The 16,222-nt window shown below is 47.1% G+C and overlaps 1 protein-coding gene across 8 annotated transcripts in view; it reads right to left on the bottom strand.

Moving 5' to 3' along the window:
* Positions 1–16,222, bottom strand: part of ano5a (anoctamin 5a) — a 240,772-nt gene that overhangs the window by 125,309 nt on the left and 99,241 nt on the right. For 3 of the 8 annotated variants that reach the window (XM_072466680.1, XM_072466679.1, XM_072466685.1), the window contains one exon: positions 12,747–12,788. The exons of the other annotated variants lie outside the window; for them this stretch is intronic. In XM_072466680.1, coding sequence (XP_072322781.1) covers positions 12,747–12,788 — 42 coding nt within the window. The remainder of the gene's footprint in view (positions 1–12,746; positions 12,789–16,222) is intronic. 8 annotated transcript variants of the gene reach the window in all.

Here is a 16,222-nt window from a genome sequence, read left to right on the forward strand (position 1 = left end):
TGGAGGTTCTAAAACTAGAGGGCATGGTCTACAAATTAGGGCCAGACCATTCAGGAAAGATGTTGGGAAGAGCTTCTTTACTCAAAGAGTGGGAGAGGTTTGGAACTCGCTCCCGCAAACAGCAACTGAAACTAGAACAGTTGTTAATTTTAAATCTGAGAAAGATTCTTGTTCAGCAAAGATATTAACGGATATGGGCCAAGGGCAGGTATATGGAGTTAGGTCACAGATCAGCCATGATCTCATTAAATGGCGGGATAGGCTCGAGGGGCTGAATGGCCTACTCCTGTTCCGATGTTCCTAGCCTTTGTTGTACCTGATTGAACTTTAGTGGGCAGGATTTCCTGGCTGTTCCCGCTAGCGTGATCTTCTAGTGCTGCCAACGGGGACCCCTGCCCCTGCTGCAGGTCCCCCAGCGGCAGGTCCCCCAGCGGCAGGTGGCGCTGACAACAAAGAAACTCAGCAAGGCCGGAAGATCCCATAATCGTCTGATGGTGGGCCACCTCCACGGCCGCAAACCACGCCACGAAGCGGGCCATAAGTCCCGCCCAGTGTTTCTAACTTTATTGTGTTAACTCAAGACTGATTTAGCAACAACCCCTGCTGACCTCACATGAATCAAGTCAGCTCATTCAGAATAGCTGGATTGAACAAAGAACAAAGAAAAGTACAGCACAGGAACAGGGCCCTTCGGTCATCCAAGCCCGTGCCGACCATGCTGCCCGTCTAAACTAAAACCTTCTACAGTTCCTGGGTCCGTATGCCTCTATTCCCATCCTATACAAAGGGACATAAATTTAAGGTGAATGGTGGAAGATATAGGAGGGATATCAGAGGTAGGTTCTTTACCCAGAGAGTAGTGGGGGCATGGAATGCACTGCCTGTGGAAGTAGTTGAGTCGGAAACATTAGGGACCTTCAAGCAGCTATTGGATAGGTACATGGATTACGGTAAAATGATATAGTGTAGATTTATTTGTTCTTAAGGGCAGCACGGTAGCATTGTGGATAGCACAATTGCTTCACAGCTCCAGGGTCCCAGGTTTGGTTCCGGCTTGGGTCACTGTCTGTGTGGTGTCTGCATGGGTTTCCCCCGGTTGCTCCGGTTTCCTCCCACAGTCCAAAGATGTGCAGGTTAGGTGGATTGGCCATGATAAATTGCCCTTAGTGTTGGGTGGAGGTGTTGACTATGGGTAGGGTGCTCTTTCCCAGAGCCGGTGCAGACTCAATGGGCCGAATGGCCTCCTTCTGCACTGTAAATTCAATGATAATCTATGATTAATCTGGGACAAAGGACAACATCGTGGGCCGAAGGGCCTGTTCTGTGCTGTATTTTTCTATGTTCTATGTTTTTCTATGTATTCATGTATTTGTCAAGATGCCCCTTCAACGTCACTATCGTCCCTGCTTCCACCACCTCCTCCGGCAGCGAGTTCCAGGCACAAACTACCCTCCGAGTAAAAAACTTCACTCGCATTTCGGGCAGCATGGTAGCATTGTGGATAGCACAATTCCTTCATAGCTCCAGGGTCCCAGGTTCGATTCTGGCTTGGGTCACTGTCTGTGCGGAGTCTGCACACCCTCCCAGTGTGTGCGTGGGTTTCCTCCGGGTGCTCCGGTTTCCTCCCACAGTCCAAAGATGTGCAGGTTAGGTGGATTGGCCATGCTAAATTGCCCTTAGTGTCCACAATTGCCAATAGTGTTGGGTAGGGTTATGGGGATAGAGTGGAGGTGTGGACCTTGGGTAGGGTGCTCTTTCCAAGAGCCGGTGCAGACTCGATGGGCTGAATGGCCTCCTTCTGCACTGTAAATTCTATGTCTATGTCTATCTCCTCTAAAATTTGCCCCACGGACCTTAAACCTATGCCTCCTAGTAATTAACCCCTCTACCCTGGGAAAAAGCCTCTGACTATCCACTCTGTCTATGCCCCTCATAATTTTGTAGACCTCTCTCAGGTCGTCCCTCAACCTCCGTCGTTCCAGTGAGAACAAACCGAGTATATTCAACCGCTCCTGGTCACAGCATCAGGTCCAACCAGTCAATGCAGCAATAGACATCATCGGCTGGATTGTGGCAATCGAGGGGGTGTCCCGATGCCAGGGTCAAATGCATGGCCACACAGACAGGTGGCAGGACTTGCTCAGGAATCTTCCCATCTGGCAATGAGCGACCACTGGGTCCCAATTGTCTCAATCCTTCCTCCGGCTTTCTGCTCAGGTTAGCCACCACCTCCCTGAGCAAGGTGCAGTTTTCCGAAACAACAGCGTTCTGACACTTCTGTGAAGCTAAGACTCTACTAACACCGACAGCTGGGTTGCACCTTGTCAAATATTAGCCTTTCTTATTGCCCCTATATACCCTCCTCTTTGCATCCCATCGCAGCATCATGATGCTGGTGCTCCCCCGGCAGTTATAGCCCTGATCCAGGTGAGTAAACCCGTCTCTCTTTCTCTCTCCCCCACTATTCACCTCAGTGGGAGGAGTCAAACATCTAATTGTAGGTGTCCTTTTGACACTGGAGCCCTTGTGGCTCAAAGCGTCCCAACGATTTAGTGTTGCTAACACTCGCTGCAGTGGACCAGGGAGACACCCTTCTACCAATTGCCCTCTGCTATTGCCCAATACCCCCCCTCCAAACCATTGCTGATCTGAACTTCGGCCAGCCTGGCCAACAACACAGCCGTTTTCAGTGGCTGCCATCTCCAGCCAACACTCACCCATTGCTGAGCTCTCGCGTCCTTTCAGCAGTCTAGCCACCGACACTCCGTGGGACACCTTCACCCCATGAAAACTATTGAACCTCCTTCAAAATCACTCTCAATTGGCTGATTAACAACCTCAATTTCCCTCCCACCGACATATTTATCCCACCACACCGTCGCCCCCTGGCGGCGGAGGTCTGCCCTGATGGGCTCCCCATTATTTTAACAGCACCCCCTTTCTCCAAGCCGTCATTGGGTCGGGATTTTAACTCATTCAAAACCCATCCCCTCACAGCATCAAGATCAGGCCAGCAAGACTGACTCTTAATCTATAACCCCTGGCCCTGCTGTTCTGTGAGCTTAACTCCCGTTGAACTGCAAAATCTCATCTTAAAATTGCACAATAGCATGGTGGAATATTCCGGAATCACGAAACATGAGCGATGTTACAAATCAAAATAGGCACACACTGTTCACAAGCACAAAAATAAGCTGTTTGTCAAAGGGGATAAGGATGTCAGGCAGGCTTTCAGGGAGCTAGGATGGAAGCTCAGAGCTAGAACAAACAGAGTTGTTACCTCTGGGTTGTTGCCCGTGCCACGTGATAGTGAGATGAGGAATAGGGAGAGAGAGCAATTAAACACGTGGCTACAGGGATGGTGCAGGCGGGAGGGATTCAGATTTCTGGATAACTGGGGCTCTTTCTGGGGAAGGTGGGACCTCTACAGACAGGATGGTCTACATCTGAACCTGCGGGGCACAAATATCCTGGGGGGGAGATTTGTTAGTGCTCTTTGGGGGGGTTTAAACTAATGCAGCAGGGGCATGGGAACCTGGATTGTAGTTTTAGGGTAAGGGAGAATGAGAGTATAGAGGTCAGGAGCTCAGATTTGACGTCGCAGGAGGGAGCCAGTGTTCAGGTAGGTGGTTTGAAGTGTGTCTACTTCAATGCCAGGAGTATACGAAATAAGGTAGGGGAACTGGCAGCATGGGTTGGTACCTGGGATTTCGATGTTGTGGCCATTTCGGAGACATGGATAGAGCAGGGACAGGAATGGATGTTGCAGGTTCCGGGGTTTAGGTGTTTTAGTAAGCTCAGAGAAGGAGGCAAAAGAGGGGGAGGTGTGGCGCTGCTAGTCAAGAGCAGTATTACGGTGGCGGAGAGGATGCTAGATGGGGACTCATCTTCCGAGGTAGTATGGGCTGAGGTTAGAAACATGAAAGGAGAGGTCACACTGTTGGGAGTCTTCTATAGGCCTCCAAATAGTTCTAGGGATGTAGAGGAAAGGATGGCGAGGATGATCCTGGATAAGAGCGAAAGTAACAGGGTAGTTATTATGGGAGACTTTAACTTTCCAAATATTGACTGGAAAAGATATAGTTTGAGTACATTAGATGGGTCGTTTTTTGTACAGTGTGTGCAGGAGGGTTTCCTGACACAGTTTGTTGACAGGCCAACAAGAGGCGAGGCCACATTGGATTTGGTTTTGGGTAATGAACCAGGCCAGTTGTTGGATTTGGAGGTAGGAGAGCACTTTGGGGACAGTGACCACAATTCGGTGACGTTTACGTTAAGGATGGAAAGGGATAAGTATACACCGCAGGGCAAGAGTTATAGCTGGGGGAAGGGAAATTATGATGCCATTAGACGTGACTTGGGGGGGATAAGGTGGAGAAGTAGGCTGCAAGTGTTGGACACACTGGATAAGTGGAGCTTGTTCAAGGATCAGCTACTGCGTGTTCTTGATAAGTATGTACCGGTCAGACAGGGAGGAAGGTGCCGAGCGAGGGAACCGTGGTTTACCAAAGAAGTGGAATCTCTTGTTAAGAGGAAGAAGGAGGCCTATGTGAAGATGAGGTGTGAAGTTTCAGTTGGGGCGATGGATAGTTACAAGGTAGCGAGGAAGGATCTAAAGAGAGAGCTAAGACGAGCAAGGAGGGGACATGAGAAGTATTTGGCAGGAAGGATCAAGGAAAACCCAAAAGCTTTCTATAGGTATGTCAGGAATAAGCGAATGACTAGGGAAAGAGTAGGACCAGTCAAGGACAGGGATGGGAAGTTGTGTGTAGAGTCTGAAGAGATAGGCGAGATACTAAATGAATATTTTTCGTCAGTATTCACTCAGGAAAAAGATAATGTTGTGGAGGAGAATGCTGAGCTCCAGGTAAATAGATTAGATGGCATTGAGGTACGTAGGGAAGAGGTGTTGGCAATTCTGGACAGGCTGAAAATAGATAAGTCCCCGGGACCTGATGGGATTTATCCTAGGATTCTCTGGGAGGCCAGGGAAGAGATTGCTGGACCATTGGCTTTGATTTTTATGTCATCATTGGATACAGGAATAGTGCCAGAGGACTGGAGGATAGCAAATGTGGTCCCTTTGTTCAAAAAGGGGAGCAGAGACAACCCCGGCAACTATAGACCGGTGAGCCTCACGTCTGTAGTGGGTAAAGTCTTGGAGGGGATTATAAGAGACAAGATTTATAATCATCTAGATAGGAATAATATGATCAGGGATAGTCAGCATGGCTTTGTGAAGGGTAGGTCATGCCTCACAAATCTTATTGAGTTCTTTGAGAAGGTGACTGAACAGGTAGACGAGGGTAGAGCAGTTGATGTGGTGTATATGGATTTCAGCAAAGCGTTTGATAAGGTTCCCCACGGTAGGCTATTGCAGAAAATACGGAGGCTGGGGATTGAGGGTGATTTAGAGATGTGGATCAGAAATTGGCTAGCTGAAAGAAGACAGAGGGTGGTGGTTGATGGGAAATGTTCAGAATGGAGTTCTGTCACAAGTGGAGTACCACAAGGATCTGTTCTGGGGCAGTTGCTGTTTGTCATTTTTATCAATGACCGAGAGGAAGGCGCAGAAGGGTGGGTGAGTAAATTTGCAGACGATACTAAAGTCGGTGGTGTTGTCGATAGTGTGGAAGGAAGTAGCAGGTTACAGAGGGATATAGATAAGCTGCAGTGCTGGGCTGAGAGGTGGCAAATGGAGTTTAATGTAGAGAAGTGTGAGGTGATTCACTTTGGAAGGAATAACAGGAATGTGGTATATTTGGCTAATGGAAAAGTTCTTGAAAGTGTGGATGAGCAGAGGGATCTAGGTGTCCATGTACATAGATCCCTGAAAGTTGCCACCCAGGTTGATAGGGTGGTGAAGAAGGCCTATGGAGTGTTGGCCTTTATTGGTAGAGGGATTGAGTTCCGGAGTCAGGAGGTCATGTTGCAGCTGTACAGAACTCTGGTACGGCCGCATTTGGAGTATTGTGTACAGTTCTGGTCACCGCATTATAGGAAGGACGTGGAGGCTTTGGAACGGGTGCAGAGGAGATTTACCAGCATGTTGCCTGGTATGGAGGGAAAATCTTATGAGGAAAGGCTGATGGACTTGAGGTTGTTTTCGTTAGAGAGAAGAAGGTTAAGAGGAGACTTAATAGAGGCATACAAAATGATCAGAGGGTTAGATAGGGTGGACAGTGAGAGCCTTCTCCCGCGGATGGAAATGGCTAGCACGAGGGGACATAGCCTTAAACTGAGGGGTAATAGATATAGGACAGAGGTCAGGGGTAGGTTCTTTACGCAAAGAGTAGTGAGGCCGTGGAATGCCCTACCTGCTACAGTAGTGAACTCGCCAACATTGAGGGCATTTAAAAGTTTATTGGATAAACATATGGATGATAATGGTGTAGTGTAGGTTAGATGGCTTTTGTTTCGGTGCAACATCGTGGGCCGAAGGGCCTGTACTGCGCTGTATTGTTCTATGTTCTATGTTCTATGTAACACAAAGCCCGAGTTCCAGCTTAATCCAATTTCAGCTTCACATACCATCCCAAGCTGAATTCTCTTTTCTCTCCTGTGCAAGGCCATTTTTGCAAATTGATGACAACAAAATAATTCTGAAAATTCAGCAGAGCCTTTTTCTTTAGCGAAAGAGGGACATATATATGTGGGGAAATCAGGATCAGTGATTGGTGTTGGAAAATTGATGAGATGGAAGGTCGGAAAATCCCCAGGGCCTGATAATCTACATCCCAGAGCACTTAAGGAAGTGGCTCATGAAATAATGGATGCATTGGGGGTCAGATTCCAGGATTCTATAGACTCTGGAATAGCTCCTGCAGATTGGAGCGTAGCTAATGTAATTCCATGATTTAAAAAGGGAGGTAAAGGGAAAACAGGGAATTATAGACCAGTAAGTGGGGAAAATGCTAGAATTCATTCTCAAGAATTTTATAGCCGAGCACATGGAAAACAGTGGTAAAATTGGACAGATTCAGCATGGATTTATGAAAGGGAAATCATATTTGACAAATCTACTGGAATTCTTCAAGGATGTAACTAGTAGAGAGGTGATGAGGGGGAGTGAGTGGATGTGATATATTTGGACTTTCAGCAGGCTTTCGACAAAATCCCACAGAAGTGCATAAAATTAAATTGCATGGGATTAGGAGTAGCGTACTGAGATGGATAGAAGACTGGGTGGCAAACAGGAAACAGTTGGAGTTAATGGGTCTTTTTCAAAATGGCAGGCGGTGACCAGTGGAGTACCGCAGGGATCGATGCTGTGATCCCCAGCTATTCACAATATATATTAATGATTTAGATGAGGGAACAAAATGTAATATCTCCAAATTTGCAGATGACACAAAGGTGGGTGGAGGGTGAGCTGTGAGGAGGATGCAGAGATCCTTCAGTGTGATCTGGACAAGCTGAGGGAGTGGGGAACTGCTTGTGGATAAATGCAAGGTTATCCACTTTGGTGGAAAAAGCAGGAAGGCAGATTATTATCTGAATGGCTATTAATTAGGAAAAGGGAATGTGCAACGAGACCTGGATGTCCTCATACACCTGTCACTGAAGGTTAACACACAGGTACAGCAGGCAGTAAAGAGGGCAAATGGCATGCTGGCCTTCATAGCGAGAGGATTTCAGGATCGGAATAGAGATGTTTTGCTGCAATTATATAGGGTCATGGTGAGGCCACACCTGGAATATTGTGTGCAGTTTTGGTCTCCTTACCCGAGGAAGGATGTTCCTGCTCTCGAGGGAGTGCAGCGAAGATTTACCAGGCTGATTCCTGGGATGACAGGACTGATGTATGAGGAGAGATTGAGTCAGTTGGGATTATATTTGTTGACGTTCAGAAGAATGAGGGGTGATCTCATATAGATCTGTAAAATTCGAACAGGATTAGACAGGGTAGATGCAGGAAGGATGTTCCCGATGGTGCGGATGTCCAAAACCGGGGGTCATAGTCTAAGGATACGGAGTAAACCTTTTAGGAATGAGATGAGGGTAAATTTAACTCACCCAGGGAATGGTGAGTCAGTGGAATTCTCTGCTACGGGAATCAGTTGAGGCCAAAACATTGGAACAATAACTGATGTAACAATAAGCCTTTCATCAGTTCAGGAAGGAGCTAGACAGGTTTTTGTCCAATGGTTTGTTTGAAATACACCCAGGGTATTGTGCATAGATGGGCTTCCCCTGCCCAAAGCAGTTATTGTGCGAAGCAAACTAGAATCCCTACAGTGCAGAAGGAGGCCATTCGGCCCATTGAGTCTGCACCGATCCTCCGAAAGAGCACCCTATTTAGACCCTGTACCCCACTATTCCTGTAACCCCACCTAACCTTGTGGACACTAAGGGGCAATTTAGCATGGCCAATCCACCCAACCTGCACATCTTTGGAGGAAACTGGAGCACCCGGAGGAAACCTACGCAGACACGGGGAGAATGTGCAAACTGCACACAGGCAGTGACCCAAGGCCGGAATTGAACCCAGGACCCTGGAGCTGCGAGGCAGCAGTGCTAACCACTGTGCCAGCCCGTGACCATTTCAAAAAAGAGTGCACCATTGGATACCAGACCCTTCACCAAGGGCTCAGCCCTAACTCTCCTTCAATTGTGTAAGTGCATCTTGCGGCCAAAGTATGCAGCAAAACCTTTGTGCAGCACTGACACTGCAGTTGTGTTGCACTCCTGTTCCCATTGTCATCAGTAAGCCTTGAATGTTATTCCCGTGTCGAAGGAGGCCCTGCAATATCTGCCTGATATTCTTGGGCGGAAAACAAAAAAATGCTATTCCCGACTCACCTTTAAGCTCCCAAGTCTCACTCTCCATTGCAAAGGTTCTCAGTTCATTCCATTTAATCCACACTATACTACGATCTATTCTCTTCTGAAGCTTCTCCCTCTGTCCCTTCTAATCACCAAGTTCTAAATCCTCGTCCTTTTTCCTCCTCCTTATACCTGCAATGCGCTTGTGCAGAGCTGCATCTCGCTATAACCTTTTCCAATTTATTCATTCCAGGCCTTCAAACGGCAGAACTCCTCTTTAATGTCAGATTATTCTTTCTTCCAACAAGGCATTTCAACAATCCGGGAAGTGTTTAAAATTTAAGCATGGGCTTACCCTATCCCTATTTATTTATTTGTCTTGTTTCATCTTCCACCCTTTTTATTCCTAGTCATGTGGTCCTGCATTGAAGTCTCTCCATTGATGTTTACACTTTCTATGTTCTAATGAAGGTATTTTCAGTCTTCGCATTGCCAGCAAATGTCAAATTGCGGAAGCATGCACTAGTACGTCAGGCTCCTCTGAATTCTAGGAAAAACACGCACACACAGTCGAATGTCACTATAGGCTAATTTCCTCACTCAGAACTCCTGGTGAGGAACAGATTTTGCATGGAATACTTGCCAGGAAATAATGCATGCTCACTTTCCGTTTATTAAATGCCAGTGGGTGGGAAAATCAAGGTTTGCTGGCTGAGGATTAGCTGAACACCACATTCTGTCGTGGAATGTGGGTGTCGCTGGCTGGGCCAGCATTTATTGCCCATGGCTAATTGCCCTTGAGGGGGCATTTTAAAAGTCAAGCACATTGCTGCAGATCTGGAGACACACGTCGGTCAGACTGGGTAAGGATGGCAGATTTACTTCCCGAAAGGGACATTAGTGAACCAGATGTTTTTTTTTTCTAAAATGATAATCGACAATGACCATGGTCATCGGTAGACTTTTAATTCCAGATTTTTATTGAATTCAAATTTCACCATCTGCCAGGGTTATTGGGGTAAGTCAGCCTTTCTGATTCAAAACAGTTCCTCTGTCCACAATGTTAGCGAGCAATTCCATCAGTTCTTGAATGAAAACATGTATTTGCACACGGGGACCTGCGAGCATGCTGAGTTGGGCACTGTCGCTTAAGCCACGAACTAATAAGCGCATATACTACTCCATTGTAAACTTTCCAAACTCCAGCAGTGATGCACACAAGCATGCTGGTTCTGTCCTATTTTCTAGCGAAAGAATGTGTGCGTTGCATTGATTCCCAGACCCTTAGTAAATACCCCATCAACCAGCACAACATGTGTACATAATATTGAAAAGATATCACGCAGTTTTCGAATCTTTCGCATCGGGGAGTCTGGTAAAATGACCGTTCTCCAAACATGCAAATACAATTACCCTAAACTCAAGCATATTGCCCCAGTTTCAAGGTATTATTTGGTACGCAGAATATTTTGATAGACGAGCAAGACTTTTGCTGAAGCGGTTTGATGCTGGGGTTAAATGGTAAGAGAACCTTGCTCCAAAACAAGCTCCACACCATCACACAGCAATATAACCTCTAATCAGTGGCAAAAGAAAGAATTACAAAAGAAAAATTAATGGAGGAATAGAAAACATGGGTTTACCCACACACCACAAATTTGTGGCTGCATGAAATTAGAAGTCTGTCAAAGTACCCGGATAATGAGACTTCCAGTGACGGCGGGCGTGAGGCGGGTGCACAATGGAGGGCTCTCTTGTGGGAACGGCATTTTCGGGGCTTTAAGCCCGGTCCCAGGGTCCACGGAGGCGGCAAAAGCAGGGAGAAGGCACAGAGGCGGCAGAGTGAAGGCACAGTGAAGAAAAATGTCGAGGGTGAGCAAAAGAACGTCCGTAAGGAAAACAGCTGAAGGTCCGTTGGCGAGTGGAAAGGTCACCGCGGGGTCACCAAGGAAAATGGAGGCTGGAGCACCAGGGGAGGCCACATTGCTTACGGCTGAAGAAATAACTAAGGTGATGGCTGCGGAATTCGAAAGGCAGTTTACAAAATACATGGAGACAATGGGGAAGGAGATGAGAGAGGTTTTGAGTGTGCTGGTGGAGGAGGCGATTTCCCCTGTGATGAAGGCGGTGGCGAGTGCAGTGGCGGAGGTGCGAGAGCAAGGGGAGGCACTGAAGGAAGTGGAGGAGACGTTATTGCAGCACAGTGATCAACTTGCCTCGATGGGGAAGGAGATGCGGAAGGTGATGGACATTAACAAGGATCTGCGAGGAAAAATGGAAGACCTGGAAAATAGATCCAGGCGACAGAACTTGAGGATTGTGGGGCTGCCCGAAGGAGTTGAAGGACCGAAGCCGACTGAGTATTTTGCCGCGATGCTGGCAAAACTATTGGGGGAGGGGGGAGGATCCCTCCCGGTATGAACTGGATCGGGCTCATCGGTCGTGGAGGCCTGTACCAAAGGCGAGTGAGCCGCCAAGGGTAGTGACTCTGTGCTTCCGTAGGTACAGTGTGAAGGAGAAGGTCCTGAGCTGGGCCAAGCAGAAGCTGGTGGTGCAGTGGGCTGGAGCTGGTGTACGTGTATACCAGGACTTTACGGTGGAGCTGGCGAGCAGATGGGCTGCCTTCAACCGGGTGAACAGGGCACTGTACATTAGCAAGGTGCGGTGCGGCATTGTATTTCCAGCGAAGCTGAGGGTGACTTACAAGCTCAGGGATGTTTATTTTGGAACGGCGGAAGCAGCGGAGGAGTTTGCGAAGGCAGAAGGACTGTGGCAGAACTGAGAAATTGAGAAATGGCCATGTGCCGATGTAACCTCATGACTGTATTTTCTTCTTTTTTGTTTCACTGCGTGTGGGTGTAGGGGCCAAAGGAGCCAATGTTGTATATATTTGGACAAGGGAAGTGATGGGACTTTCACTCGAAATGAGGGCTCTTTGGGGCTGTAGGTGGATATGCGGGGTTTGTGCGCTAAAAGGGGATTTCTAGGGTCGGGCAAGGGGGAGGGTACAACTCTTGGGTATCATGTACGGTACTCTTTCAGAGGTTGGAGAGCGTTGAGTGTGGGGTGGGGTGGGGTGGGGAGGGGGGGGGGGGGCAGTGGACTCTATAGGTCAATGGTGACCATGGGCGGTCACGGACTCCTTTTTCTTTTTCTCCTTTTTTTTTTTGTTGCCACCGTGGGAGGGTTTGTTTTATTGGATACATATATTGACAGGTGGGTCGTTGTTTGGGGTGGTGGGAGGATGGGATCGTTGGTATTGTTAAGGGGATTGATATTGTATTTATTACCGTTTACTGTTTGTGGGTGGGGTGTAAATTTGAAGGAAAATGTGAAAATGGAGAATAAAAACATTTTTTTTAAAAAGTACCCGGATAATTTAACGCAAATTTATCATTTGTAATTCGCAATTGTGTTTTCAAAGTCTCAATTTCCTCTGCAATGAAGCATGGCAATTATGTGAATGAAAATCACTTATTGTCACAAGTAGGCTTCAAATGAAGTTACTGTGAAAAGCCCCTAGTCGCCACATTCCGGCGCCTGTTCGGGGAGGCTGGTACGGGAATTGAACCGTGCTGCTGGCCAGCCTTGGTCTGCTTTCAAAGCCAGCGATTTAGCCCTGTGCTAAACCAGCCCCTGGTTTTGTGGTCTTAAATAAATCAATACAATCAGATTATCATTCTTCTTCAAGGACTTTTCGGTCTAAACAAAATAAAATTAGGCAGGAAATGGGACAGAGTTAATGGTGTTCTGCAGTATCTTGACCCTAACCATTTGAAATTAATAAATTATCATGGCACAGCCAGATAATCCAATCAGGTAATTACTCACTCCACGGATCAATTTGGAAGGAGAAACATTCCCCTTGTTAAAAACAAGAGCAAGTTTTGAGCATTAAAGGGTACACTGCTGCTGTAAATGTGGGTATTTGCAGCCTCCAAACCACTGTTTAATACTACAAGTGCTTTACCGTACAGTACCCTGAAACGTCTATTCACGAAGAGCACGTGTTTTCTCTGCATCTGCGGAGTAACCACCAGAATAGTAAAAATAGTGCAATTAAAGACATCACATCTCCACATGAATTTGTTGGCAGCCCCAATATTATTTCATTGTACATAATGTATCCAGGTGTAAATATAACTTTGGGGCCACAGCCCCAGGGGACCATCGGCTGCTCTCCCCTGTGGGAGCTGACTGGTGGTGATTTAACCAGAAGGTCACCACAATGCTGAGAAATCTGACCACAGATAGCGGCAGTGTGATCCACAATTCAGGGGGCAAGTTGGACTTCTAGCTGTCATTTAAAGCTCAACTTCCTTCATCAAAACAGCTTTCGTCAACACTCTGCCAGACTGTCCAATGGAGAACTATATCCATGGAAAACAGGAGAAATAAAGTCGAACTTTGGTACCCGGAACTTGCTGCCCACACAGGGCCTGAGAGTTACTGACGCAGGCATCTTCCCGTCTGCTAAATGGAAGCAATATAATAAATGCTAAACCAAAATACATTGTTGCAGCCAACAACAATACTTCATGCAGCACATTTATTCACCAAAACAAGGACAGAGACACCACAATTGAATTTGGTTAGGTGAATGCGAAAGTTGTACAATGTACATTATTGCTGCATACGTTTAATTCCACAGATGCTCCAACCAATTCAAAAGACCACAGCGGTGGACAATTTCCCCAGTTTCTCAGCTTCCAGTCCCAAGGAAATAGTTTGCATGTTGGCATTTCATGCACTGAAGTTTTGTGTTATTATATAATCATGACACCGCTCACACAAACAAATTCAGACTCTTGCGATCAAAGCAAGTTACGACAAAAAGCTTCATTGATACATTGTCAAAAATTCAGAACCTTGCTGTCAAAGCAAGACTTGCTAGAACAGAATTTAGACAGATTCTTTCCTTTCCTCTTGTTTGCGCTTTGCAAAATGTTCCCATTTTATCTCACTACGTCACCACCGCCCCTTTTCAGAGAATGGGTAGGATGAGAGGCCCATTCTTTAATCTCCCCCAACGTCTCCCTTTAGTCAATGGTGGGAGTATGCATTCTACGCTAATAGCTTGACAATATATCCTCTCGTCGTAGGAAGAAATGACTGGCCTGGTAAGTTGGTTGAGAACGGGAGCTCATGAATCGTGGAGGGGACAAGTGGTGGAATCACAGGCATGAGTGAAATGGGAGTTGAGGAGGAAAAGGTGATATTGAATTGACCCCCTAGGATTCATTTTGAAAAGCCCATGTAAGTAGCCCTCTCATCCCTTTTCTCCTTCTTATTTTCAAGTGGCTGGGTAGATGTTATAACCTGCCTACTTACCATTGGCTGGGGACTAATGACTATCCCACAATCCTGTGGGAGTATGAGCTTCCCCAATGAGGGGGGCGGAGAAACCACTAGTAAACTGCTAGTATAAATAAGCTGGCCAGTTCAGGAACCAGCAGGAAGGAGTATGTAGCAAGGGAAGTTACTGCTACTGTTATGTATATATGTTATAGTAAATAAATGTTATTACTTTGTATCCTTAAAACTCGTGCTGGATTCTTCGTGGCCCTTACAAAAGTAGATTAAGGAGAACCAGAAGATGTAGTATATTTGTACTTTGGAAAGGCATTTGCCAAGTCACTACACAAAAGCTTGTCACATTAGATAAGAACGCATGGGTTTAGCGATAATACACAGCTAGAGGATTGGTTAAGGGACAGGAAACAGATAAACAGTTCATTTCCAGATTGGCAATGATGGAGTGATGGAAGAAACAGTCCTGGCACCCAGCTATTTGCAAACTACGTTAAAAACTTATAAGAAGGGACAGCGGGTGCAATGTATCCAAGTTTGCTAACAATACAAAACGAGGCGGAAAAGGAAGCTGTGAGGAGGACAGAGGCCTGCAAAGGGATTTGCTTCCAGGTTAAGTGAGTGTACAGAAATATAGGAGATGGAATATGGGGAAAATATGGGCTCTTTTGCTTTGGTCAGGGAATAAGAAAAACATGTTTTTTTAAAATGGTGAAAACGTTGGTGTTCGGTGTGATTTGGGTGTTCTTGTATATGTGACAGAGAAAGTGCGGGTACAGAAGGCAAATTGAACACTGCCTTCTGGAATACAAGAGTTAGGAAAGAGACCATGCCAGTTTGGATCTCCTTATCAAAGGAAAGCTACTTGCCTGTAAGACACCACAACACAAGTTCACAAGCTTGGTTCCTGGGACAAGAAGTGTCCTATGGGCTTCCGGGTGCGGCGATGACCAGCTAAGTCGCACGTTTCGGCACCTCCCATTGAAACGGACTTTTGGGCTCTTATTAGGAGCCCCAACGGCAATTTTTAACGGCCAAAATCATTGTGCGGTGAAATAGGAGGGAATCCCCCCGGATAAATATGGATAAAGGAGAGGATAGCGGCCGGATTGCAGTGGATCCACTGGAGCAGCGGCAAGGAAGGGAAGCTCGAAGCAAGATGGCGTTGGAAGGTGGCTGTTTGGTGTGGGGCCCGGAGCAACAAGAGTTCCTGCGGCGCTGTGTGGAAGAGCTGAAGAAGGAGATGTTGGCCCCGATGCTACAGGCGATTGAAGGGCTAAAGGAGGCGCAGAGGACCCAGGAGTTGGAGCTTCGGGTCGTGAAGGCAAAGGCTGCGGAGAATGAGGATGAAATACAGGGCCTGGTGGTAAGGACAGAGACGCACGAGGCACAGCACAAAAGGTGTGTGGAGAGGTTGGAAGCCCTGGAGAATAACTCGAGGAGGAAGAATTTAAGAGTCTTGGGTCTTCCCGAAGGCACAGAGGGGGCAGAGTCGGGGCATATGTGAGCACGATGTTTCACTCGCTAATGGGATCGGAGGCCCCGACGGGCCCTTTGGAGGTGGTACTCGCACACCTAAAGAACTTAAAAGGCAGATGTGGTCATGTTGCAGGAGACGCACCTGAAACTGGCAGATCAGGTTAGACTACGTAAAGGATGGGTGGGGCAGGTGTTCCATTTGGGCTTAGATGCGAAGAATAGGGGGGTGGCTATTTTAGTGGGGAAACGGGTACTGTTTGAGGCAAAGACCATAGTGGCGGACAGTGGGGATAGATACGTGATGGTGAGTGGCAGATTGCAAGGGGAGGCGGTGGTTCTGGTGAACGTATACGCCCCGAACTGGGATGATGTAAACTTCATGAAGCGTATGCTGGGGCGTATTCCGGACCTGGAGGCAGGAAAGCTGGTAATGGGGGGAGTCTTCAATATGGTGCTTGATCCAGGGCTGGACCGGTCTAGGTCTAAGACCGGGAGGAGGCCGGCAGCGGCCAAGGTGCTTAAGGACTTCATGGAGCAGATGGGAGGAGTAGACCCTGGAGATTTATTAGACCTAGGAGTAAGGAGTTTTCATTTTTCTCCCATGTTCACAAGGTGTATTCACGGATAGACTTTTTTGTCCTGGGAAGGGCACTGATTCCGAAGGTGA

Source organism: Scyliorhinus torazame, chromosome 10 (genome assembly GCF_047496885.1).
Source record: "Scyliorhinus torazame isolate Kashiwa2021f chromosome 10, sScyTor2.1, whole genome shotgun sequence".
NCBI classification, from domain to species: domain Eukaryota; kingdom Metazoa; phylum Chordata; class Chondrichthyes; order Carcharhiniformes; family Scyliorhinidae; genus Scyliorhinus; species Scyliorhinus torazame.